The 19405-nt window shown below is 50.7% G+C and overlaps 2 protein-coding genes across 4 annotated transcripts in view; one reads left to right on the forward strand and one right to left on the reverse strand.

Annotated features, from left to right (window-relative positions):
- EVC (EvC ciliary complex subunit 1) overlaps positions 1–16212 on the forward strand; it is a gene marked incomplete at its 5' end in the record, with an annotated part of 47832 nt that extends 31620 nt beyond the window's left edge. Inside the window, 9 exons of the mRNA XM_019661150.1 lie at positions 3794–3903; positions 7524–7734; positions 8715–8921; positions 10070–10214; positions 11428–11539; positions 12156–12282; positions 13487–13580; positions 14283–14394; positions 14510–16212. Coding sequence (XP_019516695.1) covers positions 3794–3903; positions 7524–7734; positions 8715–8921; positions 10070–10214; positions 11428–11539; positions 12156–12282; positions 13487–13580; positions 14283–14394; positions 14510–14594 — 1203 coding nt within the window. The remainder of the gene's footprint in view (positions 1–3793; positions 3904–7523; positions 7735–8714; positions 8922–10069; positions 10215–11427; positions 11540–12155; positions 12283–13486; positions 13581–14282; positions 14395–14509) is intronic.
- The window catches only part of CRMP1 (collapsin response mediator protein 1), a 51228-nt gene continuing 47967 nt past the window's right edge, over positions 16145–19405 (reverse strand). For all 3 annotated transcript variants that reach the window (XM_019661159.1, XM_019661157.1, XM_019661160.1), the window contains one exon: positions 16145–17155. In XM_019661159.1, the coding sequence (XP_019516704.1) occupies positions 17064–17155 (92 nt within the window). In that variant the 3' untranslated portion in view covers positions 16145–17063. The remainder of the gene's footprint in view (positions 17156–19405) is intronic.

Here is a 19405-nt window from a genome sequence, read left to right on the forward strand (position 1 = left end):
TGATGAATATTTAGTCGTGAGAAGAAAAGCACTAGCAAAACTCTTCATGGAAAATCAAACACGCACCCAGACAAGGAAATGCATTTCCCACATTTTCTACCCCAAAGGCCTTGGTAATTTCATATCCTGTTATCAGGGAAGTTGTTAGAGATTCTGCAATCTGCCACTTACCCAGTTGGAACAGGTTCTCAAAATGAAACCCGTTCTAATGCAGGTCTCTGGGCTTCTCCCCAGCCCACTGTGTCAGGGACAGAGGTGCCTGATGTCCCCCAGCGGTGTCCCCGTCCTAATTCCCAGAAGCTGTGGACATGTTACCTTACTTGCCGAAAGGGACTTTGCAGGTGTGATCGAGTTAAGGCTCTTGAGATGGGGAGAGTATGCTGGATTATTCAGGTGGACCCAATGTAATCACGAGGTCCTTGTAATAAGTGCAAGAGAGGTCAGAGTGATGCAATGGGAGAAACCCTCAGCAGACACTGCTGATTGGAGGATGGAGGCTGGAGGAAGGAGACACGAGCCAAGGAACGCAGGCCACCTCTAGAAGCTGGAAAGGCAAGGAAAGGGATTTGGCTCTAGAGCTTCCAAAAGGAATGCGGGCTTGCTGACATCTTGGTGTTAGCCCCTTGAGCCCCATTTCAGCCTTCTGACCCTCCAGAGCTATAAAGATAATGGGTCTGGTGTTTCCAGCCACTCAGCCTGTGGTAACTCGTTACATCAGCCCTGGGAAACTAATACACCTGGACATGAGTCTGTACCTTTAACAAGGAGTGCGGCTGATGACGCAGCCTATAGCGTAATGGTAAAGACACCAGTGCTGGGTCAGTCCGCCAGCTTTCGGATCCTGGCTCCACCCCTTACTCTCCGCCCACTCTCTCGGAACCCCGCTCCCAGCGGCTCTCCATCACCAGGCCAAAAAACCTGCTCTCGTCTCGGTGCTGGGCTCTCGGGGCTCCCCGTACTGCACTCACAGCAGCGTTCGGCCAAGCTGGGCTCTCCCCTCCTCCGTGAAACGCTTGCCTCTAGCTTCTCCCGCGCTACCTCGATGGCGGCTCCTTCTCATCTCCCTGACGTGTGAACACTGGCACACCCCCGGATGCAGCCCCCGACCCTCCTCTCTGCCTTCATGCCGTCCCGTGGGTGCGCTCAGGCAGGTTCACACCACTGCGTGTTTTCTAATGCTGCCTCACAAATAACCTCCCCCGTGCTAGAACCTTAGAACAACACACATTCAGCCTATCGCAGTCTCTGGGGGCCAGGAATCCAGGCAAAGCTAAGCTGGGTCCTCTGCTCCGTGTGTCTCACAGGCTGCGATCCAGGCTGCAGCTGGGGTCTCAGCCGGAGGCTCATCCAGCGAGGAATCGCTTCCAAGTTCACTCACATGGCTCTTGCCAGGATTCAGGGTGTTGGGCAGCAGCTCCCCCATTTGTATCTCTAGCTCCGAATCCATCCCTGAACTCAGCTCTCTGCGTGACATCTCCACTTAGATGATGTACAGGCACATGCATTTAGTATGTCCAAAATTGATCTTCCTGCCCGCCTGCTGTCCAGTCTTCTTCCATCTTTCCGTTCAACTGAGCCAACTGAACTTTCTTTCATACCCTATGTCCAATGGACAGGAAATGGTGTTGGTTCTACCTTCAGTCTAACCCAAACTGTCACCACTTTTCATTACCTCCATTCTTAGCACCCTGGTCAAAGCCACCATACCTCTTGTCACTGCAACAGCTGGCCCGCTGGTCTCCCTCAATGTACCCTGGTCTGTTATTAACCCTCAGCCAGAATGATACTTTCAATATGTACGACACGCCACTAATTTTTAAGGTGCACGTTCTAAATGTATGTTAACATCCCAGGAATGGAGAAGCAGCTGAATTTAATTGGCAGTGATTTCTCACCCTCAGTGATACCTAAAATAATTGTGCATCTTACAATCGCTGGCACATTAGAGTTGATAAAAGGCATCACGTCACATCGTGTCACTTCTTTGCTCAAAACCCCAGCGGCTTCTCATTTCACGCAGCATAAGAACCAGAATCCCCACGAGGCCCTCCAAGGCCCTGCGTGTGAGGACCTGGTTACCTCGTTCTCCCCGCCGGCTCGCTCTGCTCCAGCCTCGCCAGTCTCCTGGTGGCCCTCTGGGCACGCTCCTACCTCCTTGCTCCTATGTCACCTTCACAATGAGGCCCACCCTGACTGACTGTGCTTTTTGAAACTGCAGTGCCTCCCTCCCCGCAACAAGCCAGTGTTTGCCTTAGGTGCTGCCTTCGGAGCCCAGCCCACCTATAAACCCACCCTGTTTATAGCAGAATGCTATAAAACCCTTCACACGTACAGGCATGCACTGTTGTGTGAGTTCCTTTTCCCTTGCTCTCCTTCGTAAATGAAAGTTTGAAATAAAGAGTACACTCACCCGAAACCACAAAATGACCCCATAGCAATTCCCAGCGCCGGCACTCTAGCCCACCAAAGCAGCTGGCTGCTTCTGAACTTGAACATCCACAAGCCTGCGTTCCACAGTGTTGAAGAGGTTGCTGTGACAATTGTCAGCACCGTCTTGTCCAGTGATGTTGGTCCTCTTGACCGGCTTTCAATGCTATTGCTGGTTTTATCTACATTCCCAAAATGTACGCGGAAGATCCCATATACTTTTGTGACAATGTGAATTTGCCTTTTAGAGAATCAAGACTAGATTTCTAGAACGTTCTGGTTTCCCAAGGGCTTTGACAGGTTACTGCAGACTTTTCACAAGAGGAGTCCGGGGCTGACTTTAAGAAAAAAATTTCCGGTAACACAGTCACGTGATTGTGTGGGGAGAAGTACATGTGTTAGGAATCACAGCGCCCAGGAGACCTGAGGTCTAGGCCTGCGGCTCGTTGGCGTTCCACGTGCAGCGTGCCCCATCTACAGGCTGCTGGAGGTAGTACCCTTTGAACAGCTGCAGATGAGGAAAAGGGAAGGCCCCTCAACCTTAATGACTGAGTCCCTGGCTATAACTCGGTCTAGCTGAGCTGGTGTACGTTCTCCCGGGGACACGAGCTAGTCAGGGAGGAAGATAGTAGGACCAGAAAAGATTGGAACTTTGGAGACAGACCTAGATTTGAGACCTGGCTCCATTTTTTTATTATTATTATTATTATTATTATTATTATTATTATTATTTATTAGCTGTATGGTCTTGGACCTCACAGGATTTTCAAGGTAAAGCCACATTGAAGATGAACTAACATCCAACATCACAACAACTAAAAACTATATACTTATCTTCTGAAAATGATAGTCATCAAAACAGAAATGTAATGGATGAATTAAACAGCAGATTAAATGTGTCTGAAGAAGCAGTGTGTGAACTAGAAGATAAGAGTGAGAAAGTGGCACGAGAGATTATGGGAGGACTGGGCGCTAGCAGCTGTGAAGTCTTGCTATAAACAACAGCAATTAAAGCAGTGTGGTCTGGGTGTGGGCCTGGCAGGAGGTGCGAATGGAAACTGCATAATACAAGGTGGCATGACACCTGTCATGAGAAAGATAAATTATCTAAATAAAGGGTGCTGGGACCTTTAGTCCCTATTTGTCCAGAAAAAAATTAGATCCCTTCCTCACGCCACAGAAAACAAATATTAAACGCTTTACGATGTAAATGCAAATAGGAAAATGTTTAAATTTTTAGAAGAATATTTTAATGAAATCAGGAGAGAAGGATTGTTTAAACAAGAAATAAAAGGCATGTTCCGATAAAGCAGTGATGGATGAGATGAGCTTGCGTTGACTCCCGTCCCTCTGTGCTGGGGTTTAGGTGTGGCTGGAGGAGCACGCTCTGTCCATGGTGCTGCAGACACACCTGCGGGACGGCCACGAGAGCGTCATCCGCCAAGTGGTGGGCCAACTTGGCGGCCTCAGCGAAGAGTGAGTAAAGCTTTCTGAAGGGTCGGGGTCTTGTGTCCTGGGTGATACTCCATGCTAGCCTCAGTGTCCTCATCTGTGAGATGGACACAGTAACTGCCCCCTGCCTCTTACAGTGTGGTTTTGAGACCAACCAACCTGTAAATATAAGTGTGATAGAGTGACAGCAGGGTGCCATGGGTAAAGGCTCTGAGTCAGAGGTGATCTGGGCCAGTGACTTACCATTTCTTACCCTCAATTTCCTCATATATAAAATGGGGCCAGTAAGACCTACTTCAAAGACTTGTCTTTCGTAGGAGCTTTTCTTCAACAGCTTGATTGAGGTATAATTTACATACATTATTTTAAGTATGCAATTCAATGATTTCTAGTAAATGTACAGAGTTCCGCACCCATCACGATAATCCAAATTTAGATCATTTCCATCACACCCAACAGACCTTTGTACCTATTTTCAGTCCCTCCCCATTTATTAATACATTTTTAGATTCTTGTTTTATATTTTTTCTATATTAGTATAGTATGGTCTTTCAACTTCCTGAAAATGATCTTTTTCTTATTCCATAGGAGAAAAATTATGTTGCTAGAGCATATTTTTTAGTTTCCCAGGCTTTCCAGGAAACTATTGTGTGTGTACAACAAGAAGCAGGTGGATAGCTATAGCACTGGATAGTACGGGGAAGTGCCCGGAGGGGATGGTTTTCCCGGAGGGAAAACGTGGGGAGCCATGCTGAGGACAACAGTGAGCAACAGGAGCATCTGTTAGCCTGAAAACCTGTGTCTTTTAGTTATATCGATATTTAGTTCATTTATGTTTAATGTAAACCCAAATGCTAATATATATATATTTGAGGTTTAGGTCTGTCATCGTGCTGTTTGCTTTATGTTTGTCTCCCCTGCTCTGTTCCCTTTTCTCTCGTTTCTTGTCTTTTGTATTAGGTGTCTTTTTACTGTTCTATTGTATCTCCCTTTTGGCTTGTTAGTTACATTTTCTTTTACTATGCTTTCGTGGTCCAGAGATTTCAAAATGCATCCTTGACTTGTCAAAATCTAATATACATTAATGTATCTCTCCTGGAGAATACAAACACCTTAGAATATCTTGATTCCATTTCTCTCTCCCTCAGATTATGTGTATTTTCCTCTATATATTTTCAACCCCATTAGATAGCATTGTTTTATGCTGTCAATATTCATTTAGATTTACTCACATAGTTACCCTTTCTGTTGCTCTTAATTCTTAAGCCTGTATCTTTAAGCTTCCATCTGGGATGGTTTTCCTTTGCGGAGGAAATAAACCTGTTGTGCTTCTTGAATCTATGTTTTGCTCTCTTTCATCATTTTTTTGAAAATCCTCATCCATGATCTCTTTAAATATTCCTTCTGCTCATTCTGTCCTTATTCTTTCTGGGGCTTGAATTACACATTTATTAGGACTTTTTACCTTGTCCCGTTTGTCTCTTACGTGCTGTTCTGTATTTTTCACTCTTTTGTTCTCTGCGGTTCACTTTGAGCTACCTTTCAGTTCACACACTCTTCAGCTACGTATTATGTGCTGTAAACCCACCTACTGAGTGCTTAATGTCAATTATTGTGTTTTCAGTTCTAGAATTTCCAATTGATTCTTTTCATAGTGTTCAGTTATCTGCTGAGATTCTTCGTCCTATTTACTTTCTTAAACATATTCATCATAACTACTTTAAAGTGTGTGTCTGCTTATTCTAGTAGTCAATGGGTATGTTTCTATTGTCTGTTTTTCCCCTCATTATTTCTGTTCAGTTGTTATCTGCTTGTAAGTCTGGTTATTTTTATTGAGTGCTGGACACTGTGATTGCAAATTGTAGAGATAATGTAAGGCTTTAAATGATGGAAACTTCCTCCAGAGAAGATATATGTTATTTTTTGCAGAGATTTCAGGTAGTGGCAGATCAACTATGCCATCCATGAATTTAGCTGATTGAAAATTAGGTTTTTGTGAAGGATGATTCCTTATTCTTAGAACAAGGGCTCCCAGTGGAATGTGTTTGCCAGGTCTCTCTTCCTTGATGGGCTGGCTGACTGCCAATAATACTCTATTCAACTTTTATTCAACTGTTCAGGCTGTCAGCAAACACCTCAATTTATAAAACTAAACATTGGGCCTCTCAGATAGACCAAAGATTTTTTACTTGTGTCACTAAGACAGGAACTCAAAAATAGCTCACCATTTCAGTTTTGGATGTGTTAATTTTGAGAGTTATACAAGAAATTCACATGGATAGGTACTGAAGGCAGCTGTATATATACATCTGAAACTTGGGGCATGATGGGAAAAAGTTAAAAAGAGCAATAAAAGAACAGATGGCCTAATAAACCCTGGCGAGCACCCATGTCAAAGAGGACGGGCAGCAAAGGATGGGATATTTCTTCCAAGCTACCGTATTTGCTGGCGTATAAGACGACTGGGCGTATAAGACGACCCCCTAACATTTCCACTCAAAATACAGAGTTTGTTATATACTCGCCGTATAAGACTACCCCCCCTTCCGCACACCTTCCACACACCAAATAAAAGGTAAAACAATATCAGATTTGATTTCAACATTTATATTTATATTCAAATGCTTATGACATGAAGGAAAACTGTCACAAGGCTGTATGTAATCAAACATATACATAAATCGCGATTCGCGATTTTGCGCTATCATACTGGGTGTATGGTCGGCTGTGTGCGATTTTGCGAGTGTGGTAAAATCGCATAACAGCAAAATCGCATAACAGCCGAGCATACACCCAGCAGCGCTGCTGATGCCTGAACGGTATGTGGAATGAAGTGGGCGGGCATCGGGAGGCCACTATGGCACGGGGCAAGCACTATGGGCAGTCTATCTGAAGTGTACCTGGCGTATAAGACGACCCCCCACTTGGAGGCATATTTTTCAGGGCCAAAAAATCGTCTTATACGCCGGCAAATACGGTACCTCCACTGAGAAGGCCCTCTGTGGGGCATGAGTATTTGGGTATTTCCTGGTAGCTTGGCATATTAGGGTTCTCCAGAGAAACAGAATCAATAAGTTGTGTGCATCTGTCTGTCTGTCTGTCTATCTATCTATCTATCTATCATCTCTCTCTATTGAGAGAGAAGAAAGGGCAAGAGAGTCTGAGAGGCACCAGGATGAGCAGTTGGCAACTTGGACACCCAGGAGAGCCCATGCATAGTTCCAATCCCAAGACTGAAGGTCTGAGAATCAAGAGAGCTGATGTATCAGCTCCAGTTGGAAACCCAGCAGACTCAAGACCCAGGAAGAGCCAATGTCTCAGTTCAAGTCCAAAGGCAGGAAAGCGCAATGTCCCCGTTCAAGGCAGTCAGGCAGGAGGAGTCCCCTCTTGTTCATAAGAGGGTCAGCCTTTTCCTCGCTTCAGGCCTTTGACTGATGGGATGAGGCCCGCCCATGTTAGGAAGAGCAATGTGCTTTACTCAGTCTACTAATTTAAATGTTGATCTCATCCAGAAACACCCAGAATACTGTGTGATCAGATGTCCAGGTACCTGTGGCCCAGTCAAGTTGACACATAACATTAACCTTCACACTCAGAGAAGCCAGGAGCATTGACCCCCAACCCCCTGCCCACTTTCCCCAAAGATCTGTGCAGTGCACCCTGCAGAGGCATGACCTGCTCCTGTGCTCGGCCCTCCGGAGGCTGGCTCTCCGTGGCAGCGCCATCACCACCCTGACCCAGATGAGACTGTCGGGGAAGAAGAACCTTCTCCAGGAGCTGCGAGAGCAGCACGCCCTTGAACAGGGCTCTTCCCAGTGTCTGGACGAGCACCAGTGGCAGCTGCTCAGAGCCTTGGTAAGATCTGTGTGCTGGCCCCTAACCTGCCCCAGACAGGCAGAGCCTTCCTCAGGTTCCAGGTTCTAGCACGTTAGCCAAAACCCAAATCCTGCCACCCCTGTTACAGGGTGGGGACGATGGCAGCTTTGTTGGGAGGGTAATCAGTGTGCCCAAAGGCTCTAGTGTATGCTATAATGAAGATTATACTAAAGATGCATAAGAAATCAAGGCAGAGATAGGTGCAGTCGCCATCAGGAAGTTAGGAGAAAGGGGTCCTGTAACTTGGCTCAAGGTTTTAACAAACCCAAAGAACTTGTGAATTGCGAGGCTAGGATTTAAACCCAAGCAGGCTGATTCCAGGTCTTACGCAGCCGCTGAGCTCATGTTTTGATGCATTGGTGAGGGACAGACAGTTCACACTCTCTTTCGCTCTGCCCAGGAGGGCTCGGTGGGAAGCAGGGAGGACTTGCAGCTCTACCTCTGAGCTCCCCTCACCTCCTTCTCTGACTCTTATCCCTACACAGAAAGTCAGTCGCCACAGCTCCATATGCCTTGCTGTGGCTTCTGTGATGTCCCAGACTATTCTCAGGCTTCAAAACCTGGCTCTGCTGTGTGACTTTTAGAAAGTTACTTAACATCTCTGAGCCTCAGTGCCCTCATCATTCCCAGTGTTTAGGCCTCACAGCATTCTAGAAGAATGAAGAAGTTCTTGTATATGTGAGAGGCCACAGATGGCACTGGGCACACAGTTGGTGCTCAATAAATGCCTTGGGTTGGGGGGAGCACCTTCAGCAGACTCTGCTCATCCATTGTGTGTTGGATTTTAGAAACCCAAAGGGCCCTACTTTCTACCTCTTCTCCATCCCTTCCCCAACCTCCTGAGGCTGTGGGCAGGGCCCACCCAGGGCCCACCCCACATGCTGGTCCTGGTCCGGGCCGGAGCTCCTGTGCGGCACAGCAGCCTGGGCTCCCCCCACTCCCTCTCCCGTCCCTTCCAGGAGACGCGGGTCCTGGAGGAGGCCAGCAGGCTGGAGGAGGAGGCGCAGCAGACACGGCTGCAGCTTCAGCAGCAGCTCCTGGCCGAGGCCCAGGAGGTCGGGCGGCTCCTGCAGCAGCACGCAGAGCGGGCCATCGGGCAGGCGCTGCTGGTGCACGCGCGGAACGCGGCCAGCAAGACCCGGGCCAAGGACAGGGATGATTTCAAGGTGTGCGCCAACCCGCGTCCCCAGGGAGCCCGAGGGCAAGAAGAATTGGAGTGCAGTGGGAGGGCAGGGGCAGACGGGACAGAGCAGCAGCCGGGGTGCTGGTCCTTGCCGAGGTTACCTGGCTTCCGGAGGAGGTAACGGCCACCCTCCTAGATCGATGCGGTTTTCCACCTGCTCTCCGGCTGCGCCCCATGATTCTGAGCACTGGCTCGGCCCTTACAGCTGGTCGGAGAGGGGAGGGACATGGCTTCACTCAGAGCCTCCTGGCTGGTCAGCAGCAAAGATGGGACCTGACCCCAAGCACCTCTCCCAGAGACGTGAGCCTTCGCTGCCCGTGGCCACCTCTCTGGAGACGCCGGGCTTGCCGAGTTGATCCTGACCTCAGGCTGAGCAATGCAGTAAAATCAGTTTGCCTTGAGTGGGCAGCGGGCTACTCCTTATATTGACAATGAGGACAAACCCCAGGGACAAAGGCCACAGCAGTAGGAAGTAGAGTGCCATTGCACTGTGACACCCGATGTCATTCCAAATAGCTCACGTCTGCTGCACATCGTCCGGACCTCAGGGCGGTGCCTGGCATGCGATAATGGGAAGGTCGCCGCCTTTCCCTAAAGTTCTACAACTCTTACCTAAGAAATGCTCATTGCATGAAAATGGAATGAAATTTCAGTGTGGTGTATTCTGGCCTCAGCCTCCCCAAGAGATTCTGAGTCAGGATTAGATAATGGTGACACCCTCCCCCCAGTACACACACACACACACACACGAGAAAGAACATGTGCACAGTTTGTGGAAGAATGTTCATTTATTTGACCTCTGTCCATAGAGCTTCTGAGCCCTAAGCCCAGTGTCAGGTGTTGGGAATAGAGAACAATCGGGGGGGGGGGGGGACAGCATTTCTGCCTTCACGGAGCTTACGATCTAATGGGAGGGGACAGCAGTGATGGAGAGCTGGTCAACCAATGAATCGCGAAGTTTCACTGACGCGGAGCCAAGAAACAGGCAGTGAAGGGAGATCAAAGAGGGGTGTGAAATTGGAGACAGTAGAGCCCTCTGGGTTGGGAGAGGGTGGACCGTGAGAGCTAGGGCAAGGGGCAGCAGGGGACTGCATATGACCTCTCTGCTGAGTCCTCCCCCGCTGCCCACAGAGGACGCTGCTGGAGGCGGCTGTGGAGAGCGTGTATGTGACCAGCGCCGGCGTCAGCTGCCTGGTGCAAGCATATTACCAGCAGATGAGGAGGGTCCTGCAGGACCAGGAGGAACGCAAACGGCAGCATCTGGAGACCCTGCTGGGTATGAGTTTGGGACGGAATGCGATGTCAAATTTTTCAAATTTTATTTGGGGGAATTTTATTTATTTTTAATGTTTCATGTATTTATCTATCCCCTGCTTTGTCCACAAGATTTTTTTGTTGTTTTTTTTGTTTGTTTTGTTTTTTTAGCTGAGCCATCCTGCTACCTGTTGGCAGCTCAGCGGCTGCTCAGCTTGGGCCAGGCATCGAACTGCTGTTGCTCAGAGCTCACACTCTTGAGCGAGCTCTTAACCAACTGAGCCACTCGACCGGCCCTCAAAATGTTTTTTAAATGGCACTTAACATATACATACAATAGGATTTTTAAACATAGATGAATCAGGTCAAGGGCAGGACAGTGGGATGAAATTAGGGCCATTATCTAGGATATATGTCATCAGTTTCCAACTTAATGGTGACGTGGTTTTGTCTCTGGGCTTCCGGGTGGCCAAAGAGATGGAAACTCCCTCAATTAAAGTTGTTGGAGTGACTGTAAGAACAGACCAGTGGCCCATGCAATGTTCCCGAGACCCAGGGAATTTCCCTGTGGGCTCTCATAAAAGGTTCCCCGAGTAAGGGAACAGACAACATCCCCAACGCCAGCAATGACATCGTGTAAAAATAGACAAAGGCCAGTTTCGTGAAGGCTACTTCTTTTACCAGCCTGCCTTGCATGGGGGCCTCCGAACAGGGTGGACCCCACGTTCTCTGAAGGGCTTTGCCTGGATGGTCCAAGGATTGGAATTCGAGCCGGTCCTAGGTGAACGGATGGGCAGCAGGGGGCAATTTTCTGTGAATATCATTCTCTCAGTGAGCTCAGCTGCCACCATTTTCTTCCCTTTGCCCTGGGGATTTGAGCCCTAGATTCAAATAAAGTCTGTATGACTGACTGCACACCCATAATCCTGCATGTTGAAGCGTTTTTCCTTTCTGGTGTGGGTTTTTAGCTGCTTGTGGTGGCCTCGTGTTAAATCTTTTTTCTGCGCCCCCCTTTCTCCTGATACCAGAGTGCAGGGCTGAGCAGTCTGAGGTCTGTGATGGAAGCCACGGCGCCCTCACGCACGCTGAGCCCTTCCTGGGGTGGACTATGTGTAAAGGGCACACCCTTTGAGAGCAGGCCTGTCCTGCAATCTTTGTACCCAGCACCAGCCCCAGACCTGGCACAGAGTTGATCTTTCAAACATGCACCTTGATCACTGTGTTAAATGTCCTAGGAGAGAGAATGGAAAATTACAAGCTGCGGAAAAAGCAAGAACTCAGTGACCCTTCGTCGGGGGGCAAGGTGGCCGGTGGAGTTCACGAAGCCTCCCAAGCCGTCCATCAGAGGTGAGGGCTCCCCTTCCATCTGCGTGGGTCCCCACCCGGGGGCACGCTCGGCCCCTGCATGGCTCACGTTCTCTCTCAGCATCGGATGTGGCCAGCAAGTATCTGCCTCCCCAGCCGGCGTGGAGGCCCACGGGCCTCTGCCTGGCGCCCTGCTCTACACGCGGCCCCTCGAAGGGGCCTGGCACAAGGGCACGAGCGATCCAGTGTGGTGGTGGCTTCGTTTCCAGTTTCAGTGGTGCTCATAGCCCTGACACGGCACCTCCCCTCACTCACACCTTGGGTTCCCCCAGCAGCAGACCCTGGCACGAGGAGTGAAGGGCAGGATGTTTACTGGAGAGGTGGCCCCGGGAAGCATGGTTGAGGGAGCACATTTTTCAGAGATTCTGTAAACCCCCAAGGGTTAATCCCTTTTATGACGCGTCAGCCTGCGGGTGGAGTGTGTCCGCAGTAAATCCAGTCAATCGTGGCCATTCTTCTCTCGTGGCTCTAAGGTCTCAAGGACGGCTATCCGTCACTAACTCCCATGACGCAGCAGGCCCTGGGGAAAGGTCTGTGCGGCGTCTCCCATTAACCAGCTGGCCAGGGCAGCATTGACGGCCTTCCTTCCTTCGTCCAGGATGCTGGCGCAACAGAAAAAGTTCCTGGCCCAGTTCACCGTGCACCAGCGGGTCCGCCTGGACGCCTGGAAGCGGAAGGCCAGGGTCATGGACCAACTGGAAGCCCAGCTTGAGGCCCAGCTGCAGGTACAAGCTTCGGAAACAGGCCTCTGCAACGCGGGCGGTGTTTTAACGAGATGGAAATAGCAAAGGGCCAGCCTCATGATCACAGGTCACGGGGCCTTTGTGGGGGGATTGCACACCCCACTCGGGACCCCCTCAGCCCCCACTGCGTCTGAGTCTCCCTGGCTGACGCTACGTCAGCCTCACCGCTCGACTGTGGGCCTTGAGGCTGGCGGGGCTGTGTTGATCCCCACGTGTCTGCAGCGCCCGGCTCGGGCCAGGCCCTGGGCGCTGATTGGTTCCTGTCCTTTGAGGCTTCAAAAGAGAAATGAGCATCTATCTCCCTGAGTGGGACTGGCCATCACGTGGGCTGCTAACGTCAGTGCCGTTTCAGCAGTGTTGCTAGGGACTGAGGCTTGCATTTTATCTAGAACATACAGGAAGCTAAGCCCGTGTGATAGAATGTGGATATTTTACTTATTTCTTTCACAGAAAAATCTCATTAGTATGTGATTATAAAGTGTGGCTATAAAGTTAAGTGGCTGCTTTTAAAAAAAAATCAAATATCCCAGACTGAGGCACTGAATGGAATGTCGGCCGCATCACCGTAGTCACTGCTAGTGTGGAACTAAAAGCAGTGACAATGACAAGAATGACAGTACTGCTGGTTCACAGTTATCGAGGGTCTAGTATAGTCACTGAGTGGAGAGCATTACGTACACCATCTGACGTCATCGTCCTGCAGCCGAGGGGGAGACGACTACTAGTACCCCAGTGACAGATGGGGACACTGAGGCACCAAGAGGTTAAGTCACTCTCCGGGTTCACACGTTAGTAAGTCGTGGAACCCAGAAGTCTGTGCGGTTCAACTACGGAGTTGGGAGTAAAGAGTCAGCCTCGGGCGTCAGGCAGAAGTAGGTGAGATCCTGGTTTAGCTACTGCTGCCTCTGCGGCCCCCTCCGTGTTCTCGTCTGTAAAACAGGGGTCCACGGCCAATGTGAGTGAAGACACAGTCACCTAGCAGGAGCTGGTGCGAGCTCCCTATTACCTCACACTTGCCTCTGACCTGCTCCTGACCTCCCTGGAGGCTTCTGGGAGAATTTGCCTCCACTCTGGGGACGCGGCCCCCAGAGCCACCCTCAAGAGGGCCAGCCTCGCAATGGTGGAGAGGATTAGGAGGCAGAGCAGGGCACAGGGAGCCCAGCTGATCCTCTTGCTCTGCACTCAGGAAGCTGAGCAGACGTTCATCTCCGAGCTGGCGGCCTTGGCCCGCGTGCCCCTCACCGAGAGCAAACCACCTTCAAATAAGCGTGGACTGCCAGGTAAGTTATGGGAGGCGGTGCGCTGCAGCTGGGCCTCTCTGGGCTGGGGATACGGGTTCCAGTCCCACGTCCGCCACTAACTAGCTGGGTGGCCTTGGGCACCGCACTCGCCCTCTCTGGGGTTTTGTGTCCTTGTCTGTAAACGAGCAGGCGCGGTTAGGACGCCCCTGACAAGGGCCTCCTTGCACTCCTGTGTTCAGTAATTCTGATTCCTGGGCCTGTTCACCAGCTGTGTGTCATCTTTCACTGTTTCCCCACCTGTAAAAGGGGAATAAGTAAATCCCCTCCCCCTGCCTGCGGCGACTTCAGTGATGTCACAGGGTGTGGCAGCCTGGTGACAGGAAGACGTGTAAAAAAAAAGAGGTCTATTAAAATAAAAGCTGCATCCTAGGGCTGTATTCCAGGTTCTTACTGCTTCAGAAGTCTTCCATCAGCCAGCTGTGGTAGAAACACAGCGGGAGCCTGACCGACCTGAGTTCAAATCCCAGCTCTGCCACATGCTGTGTGGCTTGGGAAAGCACTTCACCCACCTGGGCCTCAGTTTCCTTACAAGTTAAATGGGTATAATAGCAGTAAGGCACTGAGTGCATACCTGGTCCACAGAGATACTCAGAAACTGTCAGACTGGGCTGGAGTGAGGCTGAGAAAAGCTGTCACTTGCCTGAAGGGACAGAGTCAATGTCTGGGTTCATGTGTTTTCAGAGAAGCCCCTAAGGACCAAAAGGAAGAAGGCCCCGCTCCGGGAAAGAGGGGACGCCGGGGGACCCAATGACGACGTCCCTGCCTCTGGGGGACACCCCTCAGGATCACTCAGGTATGACAGGGTCCCTGGCTGACTGCCTGTGGATGCTAATTGAACACCTACTGTGTGTGCATCGACAGGCCTGGAATCAAAGTTCTGACCAGCTGCATTCCTTCCATGTTTTAAGCAGCAAAAGGCTGAGCCAGCAAGAAAGTGAAGCTGGCGATGGTGAGAATTCCAAGAAGATGCTAAAGAAAAGAAGCAATCTGTAGTTTAAGGACGGTTGGGGACTGAACCTGAAGACCTGGTCTGCGTGTCGCCTGCCCCTCCCCCAGCCGTGTGAGACAGTAAACCTGGCCATCGGGGGCATGTGGGGCTGTCCCCTCTGCTCAGTCTTGCCGTGAGGGGGATGGAGAATAGGTGTGCAAGAGCCCGAAAAGGCACAAAGGAGTATGGCGGACCTGCCACCTGAGACGATTAGACCCCCAGGGTTGGAAACTCGTCTCTGTGAGTTTTGTGTCTGTAGGTTCCTCAGGGATCTCGTCCTACCTGGCTCCCTGTGCCCTGGTGCCCCCCACCTCCCCGAGCCGCCTTCCCCAGTACAAGGTGTCTCATGCCAGCTCTCCGCCTCTTGGTGACATTTTGCTGGCAGTGACAGGTCTTCAGGTGTTGCTGGTGTTTTCTGGGTCTGCGATTTTTCTCCTTCATTTCCACTGCCCTGCGCCCCCCCACCCCCCCACATCCCACCTGCCGAGGCCACTGGCTGCCACAGGGACCTCATCAGGCCCCACTCCCGTCCTTGACTCAGCCAGCAGCTAAGGCCTGGTCACTGGGACGTCTAAGTCTCAGGGCCCCAGGACCCTGGCACAGGCGATGCCAGACAGCAGCCCTGCCCTGAGGAGTGTTCGCACGGCACTGCTTCCCCGGGGAACGGCCACATGCACCACTGCCAGGAGAGGCCTTCCCCACCAGAAAGAAAAGGGGCTCTTTTCATCAAGTTCAGGGATTCTCAACCTGGGCACTGTGGGCGTTTTGGGTGAGGTAATGCTGGTGGGGGGACAGTGCTGTCCTGTGCATTGTGGGATGTTTAGCAGCATCCCTGGCCTCCACCGACCAGATGCCAGGAGCACTCCCCAGTTGTGACAACAAACATGTCTCCAAACATTGCCAGATGTCCCCTGGGGAGCGTCACCCGTGGATCTAAGTCCAAGTGCGGTGGCCCCGGGCATCAGGGAGGAAGAGCTCAGCATGTCCACAAATTCCCAGAACTTCGTGGGCTCCAGGGTCTGGGAGCCACTGTCTCGGCGATTTTACGGACCATTTATGACCTGAATTTTTATTTCTTAACGCAAACTAAACCCTCTTAGGAAACAGTGGCTCCGTAGTAGAAGTAATCCGTGATAATGGCGTGGCACCCTCCAGTCCTAACTGGTCAGCAGACGGGATTCCCAAAGTTAACCAACAGCTCCCTCTTGTGGTGAAACATAACATTTCACGCTGCACAGTCTAACAAAGCTTCCTTTATGCAATATTTTGAGAACCTGGTTTGCATAGAAGTCACTTTTATTTTTGTCACATGGGTCCTCTGCCCAGAGGCATTCTGACCGCAGACAGTACAGATCCAGCCTCACTGGCTGCCTCCGCCTCCAGCGATCTTCCATGGATAATCGTTTTACTTACGCGTCAAGCTCCCTTAGCCCAAGGGACTATGTCACAGGTCACATGCTAGGGGACACTTCCCCACCCTCACGGCCCAGCTACTGTGCTGGGCACAGTTTGGGGCGCAGAACTCGTGATAAAGACTTAAATGGCAACACCCCAATCAGGCCACTGGGCCATTTCTTTTATTTTTTCACAAGCTTTGAATTCAGAAATAAAGGGCCACAAGAAGTCAATTGTTAAGTAAAAATGGGGGTGATTACAAAGGAAAACTTTGTACAAAACTTTAAAAATCTGACTGCCCCGTCAACCTCCTCAGGGGACGAGGACACGGGCACCTGGAAGCAGTCATCGCCCCACTGTCGTCAGCCCCACATGGGATGAGACCCCTTTCTGCGTATGAACCAGGGCTGGCTGGAAGGACACACACAGACCGGAAAGACGGCATGGCCAGTGTCGAGCGCCATGGAGATGGGGGTTTCCGACTCAGGATGCAGATCACGTTTCTCTGCCTGCAGTGGAAGGCTCCCCCCTGGGGTGGGGCGGGGCAGGCTGCTCTCCAGGGTCGCCTTAGGGTGGGGGCAATGAGTCAACACCTCCTGTTACGAGTTTTGGAGTTGCCCTGCGGGCCTGAGGTCTTGGCAGTGTCCACATCGGGTCCTCGGCGATCTTCCGTCAGACGCACTCACAGACTTGCATACATAACTTAGTAACATGCATCAACTATCCTAGAACAGCTACAAGGGTGCAAAGGAACCACTCGAGAATCATGGAGCGGGGAGCGGGGAGCGGGAGGGACGGCACGCGACGAGGCTAGAACCTGTGCTCACTAAGAAGGTAATGAAGACACCATGCTCTGAGGTGGCGTCAGCATGAACACACAACTGCGGGGCAAGGGGTTTCCAAGCAAACATACCAGACTAGTACCACTTCTTCCTAAACAAGAAAGGGGAGAACATCATTGAATGTGCGCCCTCCCCATCAGTACCAAATAAAACCATGGGCGTCAAAAACACTGACAGGGAAAGGGGCAGACATTACTCCCAGAATCCTTCACTCTAGCTCATCCAACACTTCCGTGGTCAACCGAGGCTGGTGATGTTGGAGCGGCCACCAGGCGGCGCCACGATGCGGTGGCCAGTGCGCCTGGGGTTGTTGTCGTCTATCTGGGCACCTGGAAGAGGTTAAGAGGTGGTCACTTCTGTCGCCAGCGCCGCGTGCTGCTCCTGAGGGCTGTGTACCTGGCCTGTGGGGTGCTGAGCCCTTGCCTTGACTTGGGCCAGGCTCACCTCGGGGAAGGTTCCCCGACCTCCATGGGCCTCTCTGCATTCTCCTCTGTGCCCCCTCAGGCCCTGGGGTCACCCCCTCGCAGCCCTGACCACAGTGAGCTCTTTCTTGTGTGGCCTCACGTTCTTGAGACAAGTGGGCAAACACAAGTGCCTACTGTGTTCAGGCACATAAGTGGTGCTTTACCATTGGTTCAGTTTAGAGCACAGAGCAATACTACCTCCCATTTACGGAGGAGGAATTTGAAGCGCGGTTCGTGTTTCTTGGGCGACACACCTAGAGGGTGGGAAGCCAGGGTTCTGGCACCAAGGGGTTTGTCTCCAAACCCCACACCCCTAACACAGTCAGAACAAGTCAGAAGAGCCCAGTGCACCAAAGGTGTTTTATGTAGGTGTGCTTGGGAGTACATGTGCATGTATTCACGTGTGTGTGCATTTGTATGTGTACTTGTGCATGTGAACTACTCAGCTGGAATCACCCACACCTCATTTGCAACGAGCAGATCTGCATGGGGAGGGGGCAGCGTTTTTTAAATTATGCAAAATCAACCATCCAGTTTAATCGCATGCATTCGCCAAGCTCATTGTAATTTAAAGAAGATTTAAAATTCCAGCACCGAGCCCCGTGTCCAGCGCTCAGTACGTATTAAATGAATAAATCGTGAGTGACGGATGATGCTGGAAGGAGGGTCCAGTCAGGAGACTGAGGGCCCAGGACAAATCGTGCCTGGAATCTGGGTAATTTAGAATCACGCATTCCCCTCGCTTGGTCTCACTTTTCTGTAAAATAAGAGTAGGTGAGGCCCCTCCACCTGTGACATTACGTGGTCTGTTTAAGCCGCTAAGAATTTGGTGTAGAGCACTGACTGATTTTCTCTCGTTTTACTGGTCATCCGGGATGATCACGTGTTGTCCTGTCCTGGTAGTTCAGGAATCTCAAAAAAACCCAGAAATCAGGCCTAGCATTGAATACCTTTTACCCTCATAGGCACCTGTGCCTTGCTGGTTACCTGTCAGGTTCTCTGAAAATACCCATCAGACAAAAGGACATGAGTTCAATAAATCCTGCTACACTCTGTGATGTCACATCATGCAGATATTTAAAAGGACACCCGTGCAGTCGCTTCTGATGTTGGAAAGCGCCCATACTATTGGTAGCAAATGAAGTCATCTGTCCAACTGCTGTGAGGCTGGCCGCAGGCAGTGCTGGGGCCCTGAGACAGAACTGAGGGCCAAACGGGGCGAGCCAGGGTGCCTGGGGGCCCTCCCAGAGGATGATGTCATTGTTTTTCTCGTTATAAAAAGGAGGGATGTTCTCCCCATGTTCATGAGCAAGTGCGAATGGCATAGCTTGAGAACAGATCCAGTTTGCAGACACCATGAGAGATGTTGTCAGTCCCACCCAGACAGCGTGGGTCCCGCCATGGCAGCCAATCCCTGTTCTGTTGACTGAGAATCAGATGAGAAACTGGAGTTGTGTTTAGGGCCCATTTGTGCCAAAACACTAGTTTTCTTTGAATACTGGGATCACATCAGCGTACAAGCTGTCCCATGAAAGGCTATGGGAAAGTGAGATGGACAGCGGGACCCCCTGACTTAAGGCCCCCATTGCAGAGTCGCTGAGACACACTCCCTGAATGGACAGACGGTTCTGTCACCCCCATAACTTAAACTGGCATTTCATCTTCTCTTGCGCTGCCCCTTCCACTTTTCCCTTTCGCTAAGTAGATCACCTTTTCTGTTTTAACATCCATCCTCCCTCCTGTCAGACCAGGAGTCAGCAAACTAGGACTCAGTGACAAAACTCGGCCCACCGCCTGTTTCTGTATAGTCCATGATCTGAGACCAGTTCTTCCATTTTTAAATGGTTGCATTTTAAGTGGCCATTTAATATACTATCCTGTAATATCTTGGCTCAGACACCCTAAAATATTTACTATCTGGCCCTTTAAGAACAACTTTGCTGACCTTGGAACACGCTGAGGGCTGCCCATCTGTTTCATTCACCACCATATTCCTAGAACCCAGCGCAGCGTATAACCCATGCTAACGCCTCAAATATTTTGAGTCGAAATTCCAATTCAGTGTCCCCAACATATGCATGCCTCTGCCCTCGTGTGGCGATCAGGTGAAATTGC

The sequence above is a fragment of the Hipposideros armiger genome, unplaced genomic scaffold, assembly GCF_001890085.2.
Source record: "Hipposideros armiger isolate ML-2016 unplaced genomic scaffold, ASM189008v1 scaffold_337, whole genome shotgun sequence".
NCBI lineage: Eukaryota > Metazoa > Chordata > Mammalia > Chiroptera > Hipposideridae > Hipposideros > Hipposideros armiger.